General features: G+C 46.9%; 1 protein-coding gene across 1 annotated transcript in view; it reads left to right on the top strand.

Moving 5' to 3' along the window:
- Positions 1 to 21,740, top strand: part of serpinc1 (serpin peptidase inhibitor, clade C (antithrombin), member 1) — a 27,783-nt gene extending 6,043 nt beyond the window's left edge. The window contains exons 2-7 of the mRNA XM_080196048.1: positions 10,446 to 10,836; positions 15,671 to 15,886; positions 17,271 to 17,408; positions 19,527 to 19,920; positions 20,818 to 20,882; positions 21,558 to 21,740. Coding sequence (XP_080052174.1) covers positions 10,447 to 10,836; positions 15,671 to 15,886; positions 17,271 to 17,408; positions 19,527 to 19,920; positions 20,818 to 20,882; positions 21,558 to 21,740 — 1,386 coding nt within the window. The 5' untranslated portion in view covers position 10,446. The remainder of the gene's footprint in view (positions 1 to 10,445; positions 10,837 to 15,670; positions 15,887 to 17,270; positions 17,409 to 19,526; positions 19,921 to 20,817; positions 20,883 to 21,557) is intronic.

The raw sequence follows: 21,740 nt of genomic DNA, 5'->3' as shown, positions 1-21,740 counted from the left end.
TTCAGTACTGACTCTCCAACTGTGCAGCACTCCCTCGGTACTGACCCCTCTGACTGTGGAACATTCCCTCACTGTCAACCCGCTGACAGTGCAACATTCCTTCACTACTGACCCTCTGATAGTGCAGCACTTCCTCAATACTGACCCTCTGACAATGCAGCACTCGCTCAGTAGTCATCTTCTGACAGTGCAGCACTCCCTCAGTACTGACCCTCTAACAGTGCAGCACTCCCACAGTAGTCATCTTCTGACAGTGCAGCACTCCCTCAGTACGATCCTCTGAAGGTGCAGCACAGTCTCAATACTGGCTCTCTGACAATGCAGCACTTCATCAGTACTCGCCCTCTGACAGCAAGGCACTCCTTAAAAAGTAAAGTTTATTAGTCACAAATAAGGCTTACATTAACACTCCAACTAAGTTATTGTGAAATTCCCCTAGTTGCAACATTCCTGCATCTGTTTGGGTCAGTGCACCTAACCAGCACATCTTTCAGACTGTGGGAGGAAGCTAGAGCACCCAAAGGAAACCCAAGCAGACACGGGGAGAATGTGCAAATTCCACACTGACAGTGACCCAAGCCTGGAATCGAACCTAGGTCCCTGGCACTAAGAGGCAGCAGTGCTACTCACTGTGCCGGCCCTCTGACAGTGCAGCACTCCCTCAGTGCTGTAACATAGAAACCCTCCAGTGCAGAAAGAGGCCATTCAGCCCATCAAGTCTGCACCAACCACAATCCCATCCGTTGCTTACCCCCATATCCCTACATATTTACCCACTAATCCCTGTAACCTACACATTTCAGAACACTAAGGGGAAATTTTAGCATAGCCAATCAACCTAACCTGCACAGCTTTGGACTGTGGGAGGAAACCAGAGCACCCAGAGGAAACCCACACAGACACGAGGAGAATGTGCACACTCCATACAGACAGTGACCCAAGCCAGGAATCGAACACAGGTCGCTGGAGCTGTGAAGCAACAATGCTAACTGTGCTCCCGTGCCGCCCCAAAACAAATCAGATACCGAATACTGAACTTTTGAACGACTCAAAACAAATCAGATACAAATACTGAACTTTTGACTCTGCAGCACTCCCTCAGTACTGACCCTCTAACAATGCAACACTCTGTACTGCGTTGCACTTCCAGCCTATTTAATGAACGCGAGTCTCTGGAGTGGGTCTCACCTTCACAACTTTCAGCTTCAGGGTTCAGAGTGCAGACTGTCGAAATCCTCTCCCTCCCCCACTCTGCCACCATTTGGAGTTTACAGCAGGGGATAGATCAATGGAGCAAGTTGCAAGGGTTAAGCAGAGTTGAGAATTGTTTATTCTGAGCCTTCTGTGAAGCTGCTATTGGGTCTTCGTGTTTGCACTGATTCTGTAATCAGGACGGTGTCAATAGAGCAGCCTCACAAACAGTGCGCTGCCAGTTTGTCTGCTGTTTTGTAGTTTTTTCGAATTTTGAATTGATTTACTATTTCATTTGAAACATTGTCAAAGGCGTGCGAGTGGACAGAGCCTTCACAGGTATGTGACTATCTTATTTCCATGATTAAAGTGTAGAATGAGAGAGCTGGGAATGTCAGGAATACTGCAAGCTTCTGGAGAATCATCATCCACAATTCCAGTGGGACTGCTGTGTGGATAGACTGCTTCAGGACAGCTCAGTGACTTGAGCTCAAACTCAATCCCCAATCCCTGTTGCGATTGTGGGAATATTAGAATGAGTTTCTGCTCCAATATTCCCTGGGGGAAGGGATCAAGCAAATCATGATCCTGTGATGAGGGATTGAGAGAGGAAGGGATCAGAGAAGGGGATCAAGTTCAAATGGGATCACTTAAGGAAGGGATTAAGCAAATACGGGATCCTATAATAAGGGATTGAGAGAGGAAGGGATCAAAGGATGGGATTGAGTAGTAAAGGGGTCAGTGATGAAAGGATCATGGAGAAGGGATCTGGTGAGGCAGGGATCAAGTAATGAAGAGACTGGAGGAAGAGTCATGGAAAAGGGATCAAGTGAGGAAGGTTTTGGGTAAGAAAGGGATTGATGAAGGAACCAATATCAAAGTGATCAAGTGAGAAAGCGATTGATGAGGAAAGGATCAACGTGGAAGGGATTCTGGAGAAAGGGATTAATGAGGATGTGATCGGCAAGGACTGCTTTGGTTCAGAATGAGATCACCACAAGTCAGCGTGATTTGACTGTGATGCATTCTCCAACCAACCCTCCATCCTATTGAAGCCGACACATGAAGAATGTCCCTTTCTGCAGAGTGTTCAAATTGTCTGTGGGACTGTGTACCCAAGAGAAAGTGAAGCAAAGCACAGAGTATTTGTGATCTTGTTGATTTTGTTCTTGGGCAGTTACTGCCATTGAGAATGGGGCTTACTGTTGACTGATGTGGTTCTGAAGACATTTTAATGTCTGGAGCTTACTGACCTTCCCTTACGTTCCTCACTTGATTTCTTCATATTTTGTTTGCACCTTCAGACTGTGATTCAGGTGGGCTGTAAATAAAACACCCCAAAGAGACAGGTTATTTCTGAATTAAGAAGTTTCAATAAAGTCAGTATTCAGAAAGGTCAGAGGGTAGATATTGACAATAGATCTTGCTTGCTCCATGCTGAGCTGTGGAGGGTACATAGTCTGTGGGGGAAGGTGTGACATAGCTCCCCCCACCACTGACCCTCCCCCTTGATCTCATCCACTCCCCGTATTGTCTCCCTCCAGTTCTTGTTCCACAGGCTTCAGTCACTCAGTAGAGTGCTTATACTGCCCTCAAGTGGGGACCTCACTTGGTGCAGATGGAGTCACTGTGAGTCTCACTCAGGAAGACTTTATCCCCCAAAATGTGTTTGATGGTGGGGGAGGAATTTAACCTGGTAGCCCCTTGCTTCACTTTCTCTTGGGTACACAGAGGATGATAGCTACCTCTGGCCCAATTCAGTTTGGGGAGGGAACGCATTTAGTGTCCATATAAGTGCCTCAGTCCAGCATCTCTGATATTCAACCAGCAGCGGGCTTGGTGGGAACCCACAAAGCAAACCCTCAGAAGGGGCTCTCATTCAAAGGCACTCAGTGTCTCATCGGAGGACCCAGCACCAGGAAAGAAGCAACCTACTGAGAACCATCCTTTTGCCCTGGCTGCTAAACCCCCCATAACTGTCCCCTCCCCCATCCTCCATCCTGTAAATCCCTATCCCACTCCCTCTCACTCATCTGTGGTCTGGACCTCTGGGTGATCATGGTCCTCTAGCGCATGCATTACCAGCAGCTGTCACTACTCCACTGGTGGCGCCAGGCTGGCAGCGGGAGGGTAAAGATTTCCGCCTCCCGGGTTATCGATTCCGGATGAGGCCTGCCACCATCTGCCCAAATGCCTGAGGATATGGTGGGCCTTCCCCAATTAAATACCACCCTATGGGCAAGATTTTAATTCACTCAAAAGCCATTCACCTGCACAGAGTTAAAATTGGACCCAGTTCAGGCCAGGGCCCATTCAGGACCAGAAGGGTCAGCTGGAGACCTTAGGTGTGGAATGAAGAAGAAGGATTGAGAGAATTTGGTTCTTGCCTTTCAAGGAAACTTTGAGTCAGGGAATTGGTGGCGGCTATTCAGGTCCATCATATCTGTACTGGCTCTCCGAAAGAGCAATTCACCTTGTGCTACATCCCTGCCTTCTCCCTGTAATCCCGTCTAACCTGTAAATTCTTCCTATCCATTTAACAACCCAATTCCTCCCTGAATGCCTCAGTTGAATCTGCCTCCACCACACTCTCAGACAGCACAGCCACAATCTTAACTATTCACTGTGTGAAAAGGTTTCTCCATTGTTTCTTTTTCCAATGATTTTAAATCTGCGCCCTCTCATTCTTGATTCTTCCACCCATGGGACCAGTTTCTCCCTATCGATTATGTCCAGATCCCTCGTGATTTTCAACATCTCGATAAAATCTGCTCTCAACATTCACTTCTCCAAGAAAAACAATCCCAACATCCCCAATCTATCTTCATAATTGAAGTTCCTCATCCCAGGAACCATTCTCATTAATCTTTTCTGCTCTGTCTCCAATGTCTTCACATTTTTCCTATAGCGTGATGCCCAGAAACAGACACAATACTCCAGTTGAGGCTGAACGAGTGCCTTGTTAACCTGTGGTGCAATTGTTAGTGTCTTTATATTCCAAAATATCCTTGCTCCTCAACCTCGTCTAGATCTTCCAAATCATCAGTAATGCATCATCCATCTTATCAAAATGAACTACCTCACATTTAATTGATCAAGCGAGCTTCATCTGCCAATTATTTGGCAGTTCTGCAAGTTTATTAATGGCTTCTTGTAACTTGTTACAGTCATCCTCAGCACTAGTGAGACCACATCTGGAGTACTGTGTATCGTATTGATCTCCTTATTTAAGGAAAGATGTAAATACACTAGAAGCAGTTCATAGAATGACACAATCCCCACAGTGCAGAAGGAGGCTTCTAAGCCCATTAAGTCTGCACCGACTCTCGACAGAACACCTTATCCAGGCCCACTCCGCTGCCCTATCCCTGTAACTCCACGCATTTACCCCACTAATTCCCCCTAACCTATACGTCTTGTGACACTAGGGGGCAATTTAGCATGGCTAATCCAACTAACCTACACATCTTTGGAGTTTGGGAGGAAACCAGAACGCCCAGAGGAAACACAGACTGGGGGAGAATGTGCAAACTCCATACAGTCAGTCATCCAAGTCTGGAATTGTACCCTGCTGGTTTGGTCCGTCGCCCGCCAGCAGACCCATCCGCCAATGGTGCTCCTCTTCCACAGTGACTTCTGCCCAGCCCCTCTGCCGGGTGCAATGTCTTTGGTGTCCGCACCGATCCTCAGCATGGCGCCGGTGAGCATCTCTGGGCTGCTACCCCATGCTCCACGTCCTTCAGTGTGTGCTCGCTATGGACCGTTTTACGGGCAGCATGACAGCACAGTGGTTAGCACTGCTGCTTCACAGCTCCAGCGACCTGGGTTGGACTCCTGGCTTGGATCACTGTCTGTGTAGAGTTTGCACTTTCTTCTCGTGTCTGCATGGATTTCCTCAGGGTGTTCTGCTTTTCCCCCACAATCCAAAGATGTGCGGGTTAGGTTGATTGGCCATGCTAAAACTGACCTTAAGTTCGATACGTTGGTTTGCATTGCACTGTACAAACTGGCTTAGTAGAGATTTTGGTTGGTTGGTCTACATTGCACCCCGTAGAGAGGCATAATTGTTGTTTATGAATAGTTAGTTTGTTACTTTAAAATTTAATATTAACTATTTGTTATTTTAAAATTTGGCCTGACCTATTGTTCCCCCCACCCCAACATACCCTTTCCCCTGGAGGCATGGATTGGTGCACTGAAATAATCAACCACCTGGCTGATTAGGCCCAATTAGATGCTGGGAAATGAGTGAAGACTGATTAGACCTTTAAAACCCATTTCTCAGTGTAAATCAGCATTCCCTTGACTGTGGTTTCGCTAGAGGTAGGCAACCACGTCGACGAGCGATATAAAAACTGGAACAAAGCAATCATTTCGAGTGTTTCAAAATAGCCAAATGCCTCGTCATCTAATTGGTGACGCGCATGAATTTGGCTGATCATGAACTTTCAGTGTCCCACTCCTGCTTCATCTCCATACCCCTTGATCCCTTTAACCGCAAGGGCCTGCCCAACTCCTTCCTGAACATATTTAACAAACTGGTCCCAACAGCTTTCTGTGGTAGAGAATTCCACAGGTTCACAACTCTGAGTGAAGAATTTCTTCCTCATCTCAGTCCTGAACGGCTTACCCCTTATTCTTAGACTGTGACCCCTAGTTGTGGACTTCCCCAACATCAGGAATATTCTTCCCACATCTAACCTGTCCAGCCCCTTCAGGATTTTATATGGTTCTATGAGATCCCCTCTCATTCTTCTAATGAGTACAAGCCCAATCGATCCAGTCTTTCTTCATATGTCAGTCCTGCTATTTTGGGAATCAGTCTGGAGAATGTTCGCTGGATTCCCTCAATAGCAAAAATGTCCTTCCTCAGTCTAGACGACCAAAACTGCACACAATACTCAAGGTATGGCCTCACCAAGGCCTGTACAACTGTAACAAGAAATCCTTACTCCTATACCCAATTCCTCTTGTGACAAAGGCCAGCACCATTAGCTTTATTTGCTGACCGCTGAACCTTCATGTCAACCTTCAGCGACTGTTCCACCATGACACGCAGGTCATGTTGCAATTCCCTTTTCCTAAACTGCCACCACTCAGATAATAATCTTCCTTCCTATTTTTGCCATCAAGGTGGATAACCTCACACTTATCCACATTATATTGCATGTGTCTGTCTGTCACTTATCTTCTGACTCCACATTCTCTGACCTTATTGATGATCTGGAGGAGGGAACCGAGTGCAGGGTGTCGAAATTTGCTGATGACACCAAGATTGGGGGAAAGGCAAATTGTGCGGAGGGTGTGGAGAGTCTGCAGAAGGATCTAGATAGGCTGGGCGAATGGGCCAGGAAATGGCAAATGGAATTTAATGTTGGCAAGTGTGAGGTGGTCCACTTTGGTAGGAAGAATGGTAGGAAGGACTATTACTTACGTGGCGAAAAACTGCAGCAGGCGACGGTGCAGAGGGACCTCGGGGTCCTTGTGCATGAGTCGCAAAAACCCAGCTTGCAGGTGCAGCAGGTGGTCAGGAAGGCGAATGGGATGCTGGCCTTCATAGCGAGGGGGATTGAATATAAAAGTAGGGAGGTCTTGCTGCAGCTGTATAGGGCATTGGTGAGGCCGCAGCTGGAGTACTGTGTGCAGTTTTGGGCGCCGCACCTGCGCAAGGATATTTTGGCCTTGGAGGGAGTGCAGAGGAGGTTTACTAGGCTGATACCGGAGTTGAGGGGATTGAGCTATGAGGAGAGGCTGAATAAACTAGGCTTGTACTCGTTAGAGTTTAGAAGAATGAGGGGAGATCTCATTGAGACGTATAAGATGATGAATGGGATGGATAGGATAGAGGTGGAGAGACTCTTCCCGCTCAAAAAAGACAGTAGGACTAGGGGGCACAGCCTCAAGATAAAGGGGAGGCGGTTTAGAACGGAGTTGAGGAGGAACTTCTTCACTCAAAGGGTGGTGAATCTCTGGAATTCTCTGCCTGTTGAAGTGGTGGAGGCTGCCTCACTAAATATTTTTAAGAAGCAGGTTGATGGGTTCTTGATAAGAGAGGGGATTAAGGGTTATGGGGAGAGGGCGGGAAAGTGGAACTGAGCCACGACAGATCAGCCATGATCTTATTGAATGGCGGGGCGGGCTCGAGGGGCTAGATGGCCTACTCCTGCTCCTATTTCTTATGTTCTTATGTTCTTATTCACTAGCCTGTTCTGGGAAGGCCTTTTGAAAATCCAGATTTGTTACATCTACTACATTACCAGTGTCAACTCTCTCAGTTATCTCCACAAAATAATAATACTGGCCAAGCAAGATTTTCCCTTTTGAAGCCAATGGTGACTGCTTATTATTATCTTTGTTAATTCTAAACAATCTATTCTCTCCTTCAGTAAATTTCATTGTTTTTCCCATCACTAACATTAAGTTGAACATAGAACTTAGAATCCTACAGAGCAGCATGAGACTATTTGGCCTTGTCAGTCTGCACCAATTACAATCCCACCCAGGCCCTATTCCCATAACCCCATACATTTACGCTAGCTTTTCCCCATGACACTAAGGGGCAATTTAGCCTGGCCAATCCACCTAACCCGCATACCTTTGGACTGTGGGAGGAAACCAAAGCACCCAGAGGAAACTCATGCAGATATGGGCAGAATGTGCAAACCCCATACAGACAGTGATCCAAGCCGGGCGTCGATGTCCCTGAGGCAACAGTGCTAACTGCTGTGCCACTGTGCCACCCTGATTGACTGGTCTATAATTCTCTGGACATCATCTGTCCCCCCTTCTTAAATATTGGAATGACATGAGCTATTTGCCAGTCCTCCAGTACAACATAGAACATAGAACATTACAGTGCAGTACAGGCACTTCAGCTCTCGATGGTTCCACTGGTCGGCGCAACAATCTAATGACACTCTAACCTAAACTATTGCAATATTATTTATATGTCTATCCAATGCCCAGCTCCTTGAGCAGTGCCAGGAGGCCCAGGCTGCAAATGCCCAGGGGGCACCGTCCTCCCGGCTCCTGACCCTTTTGGGGTACCTTGATGGCCTCCCCCTTCACTCCAGTTGGGCCAGGCCTTCAGCTCCCCATGAGTGGGAGCTACAGCAAACCCCTCTGGAGTGAACCACTCCAGGCCTGGGGGGGTGGTGAGGCACTAGCAGGCCCAGAGATTTCAGTCCTGGGCCTGCTAATGCTAATTTAAATAAATTTTGCAGCTCCAATGCCAATTTCTGGCACAGAGCAGATGGCACCTGAAATCCAGTGCCCAGAGAATCGCGGAAGCCATGGTGCTCAGCGGGGAGCATTAAACAGACTCCTCACAAAGTCTCCTGGCCTGCTGTGCTAAAAAAGCAACATAGTGGGCTGGGAGAATTGCCCTTTTTATATTTTAAATTCACTTATCTTATTGCTAGTGGCCTTATTCAATGTCATGTCCACCTGTTTTAACTCCCTGGTAAATACTGAAGCAAACTGGCTATTTAATATTTCTGCCAACTCTCTATTATTACCTGTGGTATTATCCTAGTTATCCCTTAATGGTACAATATCTGTTACAGCCTTCCTTCTTTATTACTAATCTGCCTGTAAAATATTTTATTATTTTGATTCATGCTCCTTGATAATTTAATATCATAGTTCCTCTGCCTTGTTTATATATTAATTATTTAGATGAAGGATCTAAATGTAATATCTCCGAATTTTCAGATGATACATCATTGGGTGGGAGGGTAAGCTGTGAGGACGATGCAGAGATGCTATAGTATGATTTGGACAAGCTGAGTGTGTAGGCAAATGCATGGCAGGTGCAGTACAGTGTGGATAAATGTGAGGTTATCCACTTTGGTAGCAAAAACAGGAAGACAGATTACTATCTGAATGTCTATAAGAGAAGGGAATGTGCGACCTGGAGACCTGGGTGTCCTCGCACATAGTCACTGAAGAAAAGCACACAAGTGCAGCAGGTGGTAAAGAAGGCAAATGGTATGTTGGCCTTCATAGAGTGAGGATTTGAGTGCAGGAGCAAGGATGTCTTATACAGGGTGTTGGTGAGGCCACATTTGGAATATTTAGATAGGATTCTGACTTAGAGGTGTTCAGTCATAATCCCACAGATGGTAGCATCACACCATTGGCTCCTCAGCCAAGCACATACACCAAATGTCTGAACCTGCGGTCCCTCTCGTACTGTACAGGATTACTTTTGCAACAACACTTTTTATCATCAGTACGGTAAGACTAACCTGTCTCACGACGGTCTAAACAACTCACATTCCCTATTAGTATGTATGAACAATCCAACTTCACAATGATAGGAAGAGCCAACATCGAAGCATCAAAAAGCAACACAGCTATAAAGTGCAGTTTTGGCTTCCTTATCTGAGCAAGGATGTTCTTGCTATAGGATGTTCTCTGCAGAGAAGGTTTATGAGGCTGATTCCTGAGGGATTGAATCAGTTAGGATTATAGTTCAGAGTTCAGAGGAACCTATAAACATAGAAACCTATAAAGTTCAAATAGGACTGTACGGGATAGATACAGGAAGGATGTTCCCGATGGTGGAAGTGTCCAGAACCAGGGGTCATAGTTTAAGGATAAGGGTTAAATCTTTTAGGGTTGAGGTGAGAAGAAATTTCTTCATTCAGAGAGTGGTCAGCCTGTGGAATTCACTACCACAGAAAGCAATTAAGGCCAAAAACATTGTGTGTTTTCAAGGAGCAGTTAGATATTGTTCTTGGGGCAAATGGGATTAAAGAATGTGGGGGTAAGGCAGGATCAGATTATTGAGTTGGATGATGTGCCATCATCTTATTGAATGGTGGAGCATGTTGGAAGGGCCAAAGGGCCTCCTCCTGCTCCTATTTTCTATATTTCTGTGTTTCTCTCCTGATCTCTTTGTGTTCTCCTTTATCACACACTCTGCTGTCAATGTACTTAACTCTTCCCATATATCCACATTCATCCATGGACTCTTATTAGTGTTTAGTTTGTTCTTTTGCCACAATAATTTTTCTGCACTCTGTTAAACACATTTTTCAATGTTTTTCAACATTATTCTTTGCCAATATAGTTGCAATTTTATTTTTTGCAAGTTCTATCTGCTGACCCTCAGAATCAATTTGCATTTTCCACACCAGAATATGAAGCAATTTATATAATTGCAAATCTTCCAGTGACTGTGCTTGTTAACAAATTGTATAATTGACCACCAGTTCTCGCTTTAAATTGGGCTGTTCATACCTTTCCAGGATGGAACTCCTTGCCTTGTTGCTCTCTGCAGCACTAGTGGGGGCGATAGATCCTACCACTTCCTCTGATAATGACCTGTCCCACTGCAACATCAAACTAAAGGACGTCCCAGGGCAACCGATGTGTGTCTATCGTACACCAGACAAGAAAGTTGAGCCCACAGCAGCAGGGGCAAGACAGCCAGAGTCCAGGCGAATTCCTGAGAACACCAACCCTCGGGTCTGGGAACTGTCCAGGGCCAACAGCAGATTCGCCTTCGATTTCTACAAACAACTCAGCAAGTCGAAGTCCAATTGGGAGAATATCTTCCTATCGCCCCTGAGCATCTCCACAGCTTTCGCCATGACCAAACTCGGAGCATGTGGGGAAACCCTGAAGCAACTCATGGAGGTGTGTAATCTTCAGTACTGAGGGAATGCTGCACTGTCAGAGGGTCAGTACTGAGGGAGTGCTGCACTGTCAGAGGGTCAGTACTGAGGGAGTGCTGCACTGTCAGAGGGTCAGTGCTGAGGGAGTGCTGCACTGTCAGAGGCTCAGTGCTGAGGGAATGCTGCACTGTCAGAGGGCCAGTACTGAGAGAGTGCTGCACTGTCAGAGGCTCAGTATTGAGGGCTGCTGCACTGTCAGAGGCTCAGCACTGAGGGAGTGCTGCACTGTCAGAGGGTCAGTACTGAGGGAGTGCTGCACTGTCAGAGGGTCAGTGCTGAGGGAATGCTGCACTGTCAGAGGGTCAGTGCTGAGGGAGTGCTGCACTGTCAGAGGGTCAGTATTGAGGGAGTGCTGCACTGTCAGAGGGTCAGTACTGAGACAGTACTGCACTGTCAGAGGGTCAGTATTGAGGGCTGCTGCACTGTCAGAGGATCAGTACTGAGGGAGTGCTGCACTGTCAGAGGGTCAGTGCTGAGAGAGTGCTGCACTGTCAGAGGGTCAGTATTGAGGGCTGCTGCACTTTCAGAGGGTCAGACGCTCAGAAAGGATAGTAGGACTAGGGGGCACAGCCTCAAGATAAAGGGGGGGCGGTTTAGAACGGAGTTGAGGAGGAACTTCTTCACTCAAAGGGGGTGAATCTCTGGAATTCTCTGCCTGTTGAAGTGGTGGAGGCTGCCTCGCTAAATATTTTTAAGACGCGGGTTGATGGGTTTTTGATAAGCGAGGGGATTAAGGGTTATGGGGAGAGGGCGGGAATGTGGAACTAAGCCACGACAGATCAGCCATGATCTTATTGAATGGCGGGGCAGGCTCGAAGGGCTAGTTGGCCTACTCCTGCTCCTATTTCTTATGTTCTTATGTCAGTACTGAGGGAGTGCTGCACTGTCAGAGGGTCAGTACTGAAGGAGTGCTGCACTGTCAGAGGGTCAGTACTGAGGGAGTGCTGCACTGTCAGAGGGTCAGTGCTGAGGGAATGCTGCACTGTCAGAGGGCCGGTACTGAGAGAGTACTGCACTGTCAGAGGGTCAGTATTGAGGGCTGCTGCACTGTCAGAGGGTCAGTACTGAAGGAGTGCTGCACTGTCAGAGGGTCAGTACTGAGGGAGTGCTGCACTGTCAGAGGGTCAGTACTGAGGGAGTGCTGCACTGTCACTGGGTCAGTACTGAGGGAGTGCTGCACTGCCAGAGGATCAGTACTGAGGGAGTGCTGCACTGTCAGAGGGTCAGTACTGTGGGAGTGCTGCACTTTCAGAGGGTCAGTACTGAGGGAGTGCTGCACTGTCAGAGGGTCAGTACTGAGGGAGTGCTGCACTGTCAGAGGGTCAGTACTGAGGGAGTGCTGCACTGCCAGAGGATCAGTACTGAGGGAGTGCTGCACTGTCACTGGGTCAGTACTGAGGGAGTGCTGCACTGCCAGAGGATCAGTACTGAGGGAGTGCTGCACTGTCAGAGGGTCAGTACTGAGGGATGCTGCACTGTGAGAGGGTCAGTACTGAGGGAGTGCTGCACTGTGAGAGAGTCAGTACTGAGGGAGTACTGCACTGTCAGAGGGTCAGTACTGAAGGAGTGCTGCACTGTCAGAGGGTCAGTACTGAGGGAGTGCTGCACTGTCAGAGGGTCAGTACTGAGGGAGTGCTGCACTGTCAGAGGGTCAGTACTGAGGGAGTACTGCACTGTCAGAGGGTCAGTACTGAAGGAAGACCGCACTATCCAAGGGTCAGTACTGAGGGAGTGCTGCACTGTCACATTGATTGGACTAAAACCTGGTGTTGTCAGACTTTTTACTGTCACAGGGTCAGTAGTGAGGGAGTACTGCACTTTCAGATGGTCAGTATTGAGGGATTGCTGCACTGTTGGAGGGCATGTCTCTCAGATAAGTTAAAGCAAAGCTGTAACTGCCTTTTCACTCAATATAAAAGATGCCACTCCACAATTTCAAAGAAAACAGGGTAGTTTGTCAGGATTTCTGGTGACAGTTATTCCTCAACCTATATAACTCTAACTGATTTGCCAAGGCCTTTTAGCACATTGTTGTTTGTTGGATCTTGCTGTGCAAAATATTTTCCTTGTTACCCCCATTCCAACAGTCAGTTCATTTCAGAAATACTTCATTGACTGTAAAACATTTTGAGATGTTCTGATGTTGTCAAAGGTGCTACAGAAATGCATGTGTTTCTGTTCCTCTATTAGGTAACCCTTCAGACTTCTCTTATCCAGGAAACAGTAGTATTTCCTATTAATGTAACACTCACCCTATTTACTCAGACCAAACCTTTTGTGGGTTTCCTCCAGGGTCCTGGCTGAGAGTAGGAGAATTTTTCATAACCATATGCCTCTCTTCAGTGGGTGGTGTTTGGGGGAGAGTTCACACAGTACTCACTTAAACCTTGCTTCTAGGAGCAAGTCATTCAGCCCCTCGAACCTGTCCCACTATTCATTGATATCGTGGCTAATCTGTATCTTAACTCCATTTCTCCAGCTTGTCCATAACTCTCAATCCTCTTGTGTCAGAAAAAAACACTCAATTTGAACATTTTCAATTGACTCTCCCACAGCCTCAACTTTTTCAGGGAGAAAGTTCCAGATTTCCACTAGTCTTCAAGTAAAGAAGTGTTTCCAGATCTCACCCCTGAAGGGCTGAGCTGGAATTTGGGGATTTGGAGCTTGTTCTGGATGTTCCACCAGAGGACATCACTTCTCTCTGTCTACCCTCATCATCTTCAATCTTTATTCATTTCAAACACCTCAGATAGTGAAAGTTTGGAGATTGGGACTGTCAGCCATCAACCCATTTGTTAATCATTTCCCCAAGAAGTTCTGCACCTTTCAGTCAATATTTGCAATCAACATTGTGTTCCATAGTGCCATTGGTTATTTTTCTGACCCTCATTGCAAGCCACAGTGACTTTCTCCAATAACCAGCCAATCATGCAACTTCACATGGCAGCTTCAGAATCAGTGGACAATTTTACTATAATGGTGCAGTCTGGGGATGGGGACAATGGATGATCACAACCAATTCCAACCCTGTTTATAGCCAATCCTGGTCCAATCTCATCCAATCCAAACCCTGTTTACAGCCAATCTTGGATCCAGTCTCAACCAATCCAAACCCTGTTTATAGCCAATCCCAAATCTGGTCTCAGCCAATTGGAACCCTGTTTACAGCCAATCCTGCATCCAATCTCAACCAATTGGAACCCTGTTTATGGTTGCTCACAACATCATCACCTTGAGTTTATATAGTGCCTTTAAAGTAGTAACCTGTACTAAATTTACCAGAGCATAATCCAGACAACATTTGACACTGAGCCATAAATTGGAGGCATTAGTTAGATGGCCAAAAGCTTAGTCAAAGAATCAGAGAGATGAAGAAGCCTTTTAATGGCGAGCAGTAGAGTGATTGGGATGACAAACCTCCAGGACACTGCTATCTGCAAATCCTGGAGAAAAATCACCAGAACAATAAAAAAATTTTATCTTTTGTTGTTTTCTTTGAATATTTCTCATTATTTGGTGCAAAAATATTGAGAATGGAAAATAAAAGCTTTTGGCTGACAGTAAAGCAATGTCTAATTGGGTAATAAGTCTTTTTGCTTTCAAGTTGGTGTAGAAAAGCAGTGCATCACAAGGATGGATGTGTTGACTGGTGAATGGAAGGGTGTGGGGCAAGTCATGTAATGAAAGTGGCTGGATCATATTTGATCAAACATTTAAAAGCAGGGCGACTTAGAGAGAGAGATTTCAGGAGCTTGGGGTCTAGGCAGCTGAAGGCGTGGCCACCAATGAAGAATGATTATATCTATCTGGATCAGCTAGAGTTGGAACCAGAGAAGGGCAGAGATCTCAGAGAGTGGACTAGAGGAAAATAGAGAAATACAGGTTATAGGTTCTGAAGGAGATTACAGAGATAGAGAGTGTTGTGGGGATGAAGTAGGTTGAAGAGATGGGAAGGATCGTGGGGGCTGGAGGAGGTTACAGAGATAGCAAGGATTGTAGGGACTGGAGGAGATTACAGAAATAATGAGGGTTCGAGGGACTCGAGGAGCTTACACAGATAGGGAGGCTTGTAGGGACTGGAGAGGTTACAGAGATAGGGAGTGTTGTAGGGGCTGGAGGAGGTTGCATAGATAGGGAATGTTGAAGGGGCTGGAGGAGGTAATAGAGATAGGGACTGTTATTGGGGCTGGAGGAGGTTACAGAGATAGGAAGCGTTGTTGGGGCTGGAGGAGGTTACAGAGATAGGGAGTGTTGTTGGAGTTGGAGGAGGTTACTGAGATGGAGAGGGTTGTTAGAGCTGGAGAAGGTTACTGAGATAGGGAGTATTTTAGGGGGTGGAGGAGGTTGCAGAGGAAGGGAAGTTGTTGGGGCTGAAGGAGGTTACAGAAGCACAAAGGGGTAGAAGGGCTGAAGGAGTATCGAGATAAGGAGGTTGTAGGTGAAGAAGGTTACAGAGATGGACACGAAGGAACATGGAGGTGTGGCCAAGTTCCCCCGTCCCACCTCAGCTAAAGACCAGAAAATAGAAGAGGCTTGGATAATTCAGTGCAGAGGGTTGGGTTTGTCATTCCCTGCCCCAATCACACGCCACTCACCACACTGATACCAGCCACATCCTGGCCCAACCATCAGGAAGGGGAAATGGTCAATAGTTTTGGGGTGGTGATGAATATGGTAAGGTGTGTGGCAATGGCCGATTGTGAGCAGTCATCCCCAAGATGTTGTTGTGGGAGTGTCAAGCAGCAGTTTCAACTGTTTTCTCATCCACCCCTCCCTCACTCCCTTACTATCTGCAGGTCTTCAAATTCAACAGCATCACAGAAAAGACATCAGACCAGGTTCACTACTTCTTCGCCAAACTTAACTGCCGCCTGTATCGGAAAGCCAACAAGTCCTCGGAGCTGGTGTCAGCAAATCGCCTCTTTGGTGACAAGTCTCTGACCTACAACGAAACATTCCAGAATATCAGCGAGGCGGTGTACAGGGCCAAACTCATCCCGGTTAACTTCAAGGTGAGGGACAGGGAGAGATGGAAAAATATGGAGAGGAAGGAAAATGAGGGGAGTGACAAAGATGGGAGGGTTATGAATAGGAGGAGAGTGGAGGCAAGAGACTGTAAGAGAGTGGGTCAAATGGAAGGATATAGGAGAGGGGAAAGGAAGATTGGGGAAGGGTGAGTGGGGGAGGGAGGGATGGGGGAATGTTTGTCATCAGCAATTCCAGATCCCAAGGAAGGTCACTTGGGCCCATAAAAGGCAGCCTCCAGCCCCTCATTAGAAAGATCAGGCCTCATGGGAAAGCCTTCTTTCCTCAACCCCTGCCCAACCATACCCAGGCTGCAGGAGGAGACTGCAGAAACCCCAGGGAATCATCACTCTCTCCACTATACCTTTCCTCAAGTAGTTGTGAGAATGCCCAAGGAAATCCACCACCAACATGAAAAGGGCCTTCCATTTTCCACAAATAATTGCAGAGCAGTGCAGGATCTTCATGATAACCTTTCTACCACTGAGTCGCAACTTCAACTTCCACCTGGTCAAGACATTTCCCAACTGACATTCCAGTGCTGCACTGAGGGAGTGCTGCACTGTTAGAGGGTCAGTACTGAGGGAGTGCTGCTCTATCAGAGGGTCAGTACTGAAGGAGTGCTGCACTGTCCGAGGCTCAGTACTGAGGGAGTACTGCTCTGTCAGAGGGTCAGTACTGAGAGAGTACTGCTCTGTCAGAGGGTCAGTACTGAGGGAGTGCTGCACTGTCAGAGGGTCAGTACTGAGGGAGTGCTGCACTGTCAGAGGGTCAGTACTGAGGGAGTGCTGCACTGTCAGATGGTCAGTACTGAGGGAGTGCTGCACTGTCAGAGGGTCAGTATTGAGGGAGTGCTGTACTGCAGAGGGTCAGTACTGAGGGAGTGCTGCACTGTCCAAGGGTCAGTACTGAGGGAGTACTGCTCTGTCAGAGGGTCAGTACTGAGGGAGTACTGCTCTGTCAGAGGGTCAGTACTGAGGGAGTACTGCTCTGTCAGAGGGTCAGTACTGAGGGAGTGCTGCACTGTCAGAGGGTCAGTACTGAGGGAATGCTGCACTGTCAGATGACTTAATCTTTCAGAGAAGATGTTGAACTGAGACATTTGGACTCTTGTGTGAACATAAAAGACCCCATGGCACTAATCAAAGAAGAGTAGGGCAGTTCTCTTAGTGTCCTGACCAACATTAATCTCTCAATCATTCTGATAGTCTGTCATTGCTGTCTATGGGATCTCTCTGTGTGCACATTGGATGCCGTATTTTTTGCAAATCTGGCTGCAACTGTTTCCATAAGTCCCCACACTTCCATACAACTTTGGGAAGTTCTGAGATTGTGAACGGCGTGATTTAAATACAAGACTTTCTTTGACAGGAAAAGACAAAAACAGCCAGAAAAATCATCAACTCTTGGGTGGCCAACAAGACCGAGGGATTGATCAGGGATGTCATCCCTCCAGATGCGATTACACCCTTCACCACCCTGGTCATTGTTAATGCAATCTACTTTAAGGTAGGTTCATAGATCACCCAGTGCCCCTGTTCGATTGCTACCAGAGATTTCAGAGGTCAGAATGTTCTAGATTATTATTTGAATGGGTATAAATTGAGGGAGGTGGATCCTCAAAAAAACCTTGATGTCCTTGTCCATCAGCAGCTGAAAGTAGGCACACAGGAGGTAAAGAGGGCAAATGGTATGGTGGTCTTCATAGTGAGAGGATTTGAGTATAGGGATAGGCATGTTTTACTGCAATTGTATAGGGCATTAGTATGGTTACACCTGGAGTATTGTGTACAGTTTTGGTGTCCTTATGTGAGGAAGTATGTCCTTGTTATAGAGGGAGTACAGCAAAGGTTATCAGGCTGATTTCTGGAATGGCAGGTCTGCCATATGAGGAGGGGTTGAGTCGGTTAGGATTATATTCACCAGAGTTTAGACGAGTGAGAGGGGATCTTATAGGGTTAGACAGGGTAGATTCAGAAAGAATACTCCCAATGGTGGGGGACTCTAGAACTAGAGGTCATAATTTGAGGGTAAGGGGTAAACCTTTTCGAACTGAGGTGAGGAGAAATGTCTTCAACCAGTGAGTGGTGAATGTTTGGAATTCACTACCACAGAATATAGTTGAGGTCAAAAAACTGTCTGCTTTCAAAAAGAAATTAGCTCTAGGGGTCAAAGGAATCAAGGAATATAAAGGAAGAGGGGATGGGATATTGAATTCAATGATCAATTCAGCCATGATCAAAATAAATGGCGGAGCAGGCTCAAGGGATCGTATGGCCTACTTCTGCTTCTAGTTTCTATGTTTCCCCAAGTGGTGATAGTGGTGGAGCTCTCCAGGTACATGATGTTACCTCTGGGGATATCACAGAACTTCCCCATGAAGGAGCTGTCACTGAGACCCAGGCTAACTGTGTATCTCAGAACAATAATTGTGACATGTTGATGCTGAATTCCAACCCCCGCCCCCTCCCCGTATCCGCCCCACCCCTGAGACTCCTGGTAACAGATCAGCGAGACATCTGGCCTCAAACCTGAAACACAGCCATGGCTTCGGTTGACCAGCAGCTCAGCTCATGTTTACCCTCCGCCCAGGTGCATAAGAGGCTGTGTATGTGATTCCAGCCACATAGTGAAAGCACTCTACACTTTCATCCTAATATCTGGGAATGTCCCACCTCTGCTTCCTGGTCTTAATCAAGGTTGCAAAATTAGGGGCACTCTGGCTGCAAGTATCCCTGATTCAGGGAGGCATAGTGACCCACAGTTAACACTGCAGCCTCACAGCTCCAGGGATCTGGGTTTGATTCCCATGATTCTGTATGGAGTCTGCACATTCTCCCTGTGTCTACGTGCTCTAGTCTCCTCCCACAGTCTGAAAGACATGCTGGTTAGATGCAGTGGCCATGCTAAGTTCTCCCTCAGTGTACCCGAACAGGTGCCAGAGTGTGGCAACTAGGGAAGTTTCACAGTAACTTCATTGCACTGTTAATGTAAGCCTACTTGTGACTAATAAATAAACTTAATTTAAGGGACATTAATTTAAGGGAGGTGAAAAAAGGTTTTGGCCAAAGTTTTCCACTTGCTCACTCATTACCCTGTGATCTCCTTCAGTGCAGTGCGCTACCCCGAGACATCTACATTTCTCTCATTCTGGCGCCTTTCCCATCCCAATTTTCTGCACTCTGCCGTTAGTGGCTGTGACTTCAGCTGCTTAAGCTGTGGATTTCCTTCTCTAAGCCCTCCATCTTTTATCTCTCTCTCCCCTCCTTCAAAGCCCTCTTCTTTGACAAAGTTTCAGTTGCCTGGCCCAATGTCACCCTTTGTGGAATGCCCTGCCTGCAGCAGTTGTGGACTCGCCAACTTTAAGGGCGTTCAAATGGTTAGTGGATAGGCATATGGATAACATTGGAATAGTTTAGGTTAGAGGGTCATTAGACTGGTCGGCGCAACATCGAGGGCTGAAGGGCCTGTACTGCGCTGTAATGCTCTATGTTCTTTGTGGCTGACATTTTGTCTTTTTACACTCCTGTGAAGCATCATGGAAATATGTTACCATACAAATAGAACAAATTTGTGGTTATAAACTTGCAAGAAGCAATTATTAAACATTTGAACCTGTTTGTGCAGGGTCTGTGGAAATCTATGTTTGAGAAGAAGAGGACGGTGACAAAGGAATTTGAGAGACTAGCAAACAACCATTGCCAAGTCCCCATGATGCAGCAGCAGGGCTCCTTCCGTTTTGGCAAATTCTCCAAGGATGCGGTGAAGGTGATCGAGCTCCCGTACAAGGGAGACGATGTGACCATGGTGCTGATTCTTCCCACGGCAGAAGGGGGCCTGGGGTTGCTGGAGAAACAGTTGACCTATGATAAGGTGGTGGGGTGGCTCAACCAGCTGAGTATGACGGACGTTGATCTCTCATTGCCCCGGTTCCGGGTTGAGGATTCTTTCAGTCTGACCGACAAGCTGAAGCAGATGGGCCTGGTCGACCTCTTCAGCCCTGAGGAAGCCAACTTGCCAGGTTTGATAGGACTGCCCTCCTCGTTGTAATCCAGATTGCCCTTTGTCTCCTTCACTCCCCATCTTTCTCCCTCCCATTTTGCACTGTCCTCCCTTTTGCACCCTCATTTACCCTCCTGCCCAATAAGTTAGCCCCTATGTTTTCTCATTCCTGTTAACCTGCAATCACTGCACTCCACTTATGGCTTCCAAGAGCAGGATGTTGGGTTTTGGGTCACGACATCAGGTCAAAAGGGGGTTACGGCTACACACGGCATGGGAAGCAGTTGCCCCACAGTGACTTTCCCAAAGTGACCGAGTAGAGGATGGCGGATCCTCACCATTCAATTAAAAACAGTAAGTAGACTCTTGAAGATGAAAAGAGCTGGGCCTGTGGTTCAGGTAAGAGACAGAGCTCTGCCATTTTGAGGCACAGTCTCTCAAAATCCTAAAAGTTTAAAAAATGGCCACACCAGCCAGACCACCATTGTGGAAGAAAATCCCTTCCAAGGGCAGCCTGTTGTAATAAGATGTAGGGCCTCAAAGCCTGACTTGAGCTTAGTCTTTGAGTCTGCTGCTGGGAGATCACCACTAGGCCTGATCCAGTCAGCTTCTGCAACAGGCCTTTATGCAGCCTTTCTTGGTTCCCTGTCGTTCATGGATGGATGGATAGCCCTTCTGCTGCTAAACCCACCTCCAGGAAAATAGCTGGGTTTGTGGTGGAATTGGTACCAGTAAACTGGCGTTGCTGTGAATTTCCGCACTTGCCTGCCTCCGTAATCGCCAACCCAGTGTTTCACCTGATACATCAGCAAGCAGGATTTGGCAAACAGCCTCAAACTGCTGACTGCTTCGATCTCCACTTAGCAGGTAACTGAGTTTTGCTATTTAGTAACACTGGCTATCTTTGTTTTTACAGGACTCGTTGAAGGGTTCTATAACAACTTTTATGTCTCAGATGCGTTCCATAAAGCCTTCCTGGAGGTATGATACAACCATAAAGCATTTCACCTCAGAATTGTAAGGGGATGGTTCCTTTGAGTTTTTGTTCTTTAGCAGGCCAAGGATCTGAAATAACTTCAGAGGCAAAATAAATCTAATTGTTGAGTATTGCTCCAGTTCCCATTATCTTCATAACATGCCTTAGTCATTTACCCTACTGTAAATTCTTACGGTCAAAGAACAGTACAGAGAGAGATTTTCTCTTAATCTATCCCTGTGCTATACCTGTCCTGGGAGTGTTTGTTGGACATGATGTGGAGATGCTGGCGTTGAACTGGGGTAAACACAGTAAGAAGTCTCACATCACCAGGTTAAAGTCCAACAGGTTTATTTCATAGCAGATGCCACTAGCTTTTGGGGCTCTGCCCCTTTGTCAGGCAAGCAGGGATTTCTGAGTTGTGATCAGAACTCCCCACTCACCTGATGAAGGGGCAGAGCTCCAAAAGCTAGTGACATTTGCTACCAAATAAACCTGTTGGACTTTAACCTGGTGTTGTGAGACTTCTTACTGTGCTTGTTGGAGACAGTGTAGAGGGAGCTTTACGCTGTTTCTAACCCTGTGCTGTACCTGTCCTGGGAGTGTTTCATGGGTTGATGTAGCAGGGTTTTTGTTGCTCTGTGCAGAGTTGATCTGACTTGTGAATCTCTGGTTGCCAGGTGAATGAGGAAGGTACTGAAGCAGCAGCAGCCACAGCTGTGATGGTGATGGGCCGGTCATTGCGGCCCAGCATGGAGATTTTCAACGCCAACCGTCCATTTCTCCTGCTGATTCGAGAAGTTGCCATCAACGCCATCATCTTCATGGGGAGAATATCTGACCCATGTGTTGAATCACAGTAA

The sequence above is a fragment of the Carcharhinus amblyrhynchos genome, chromosome 9 (assembly GCF_965287045.1).
Source record: "Carcharhinus amblyrhynchos chromosome 9, sCarAmb.v2.hapA, whole genome shotgun sequence".
Taxonomy (NCBI): Eukaryota; Metazoa; Chordata; class Chondrichthyes; order Carcharhiniformes; family Carcharhinidae; genus Carcharhinus; species Carcharhinus amblyrhynchos.
This window is presented reverse-complemented; position numbering and strand designations above follow the sequence as displayed.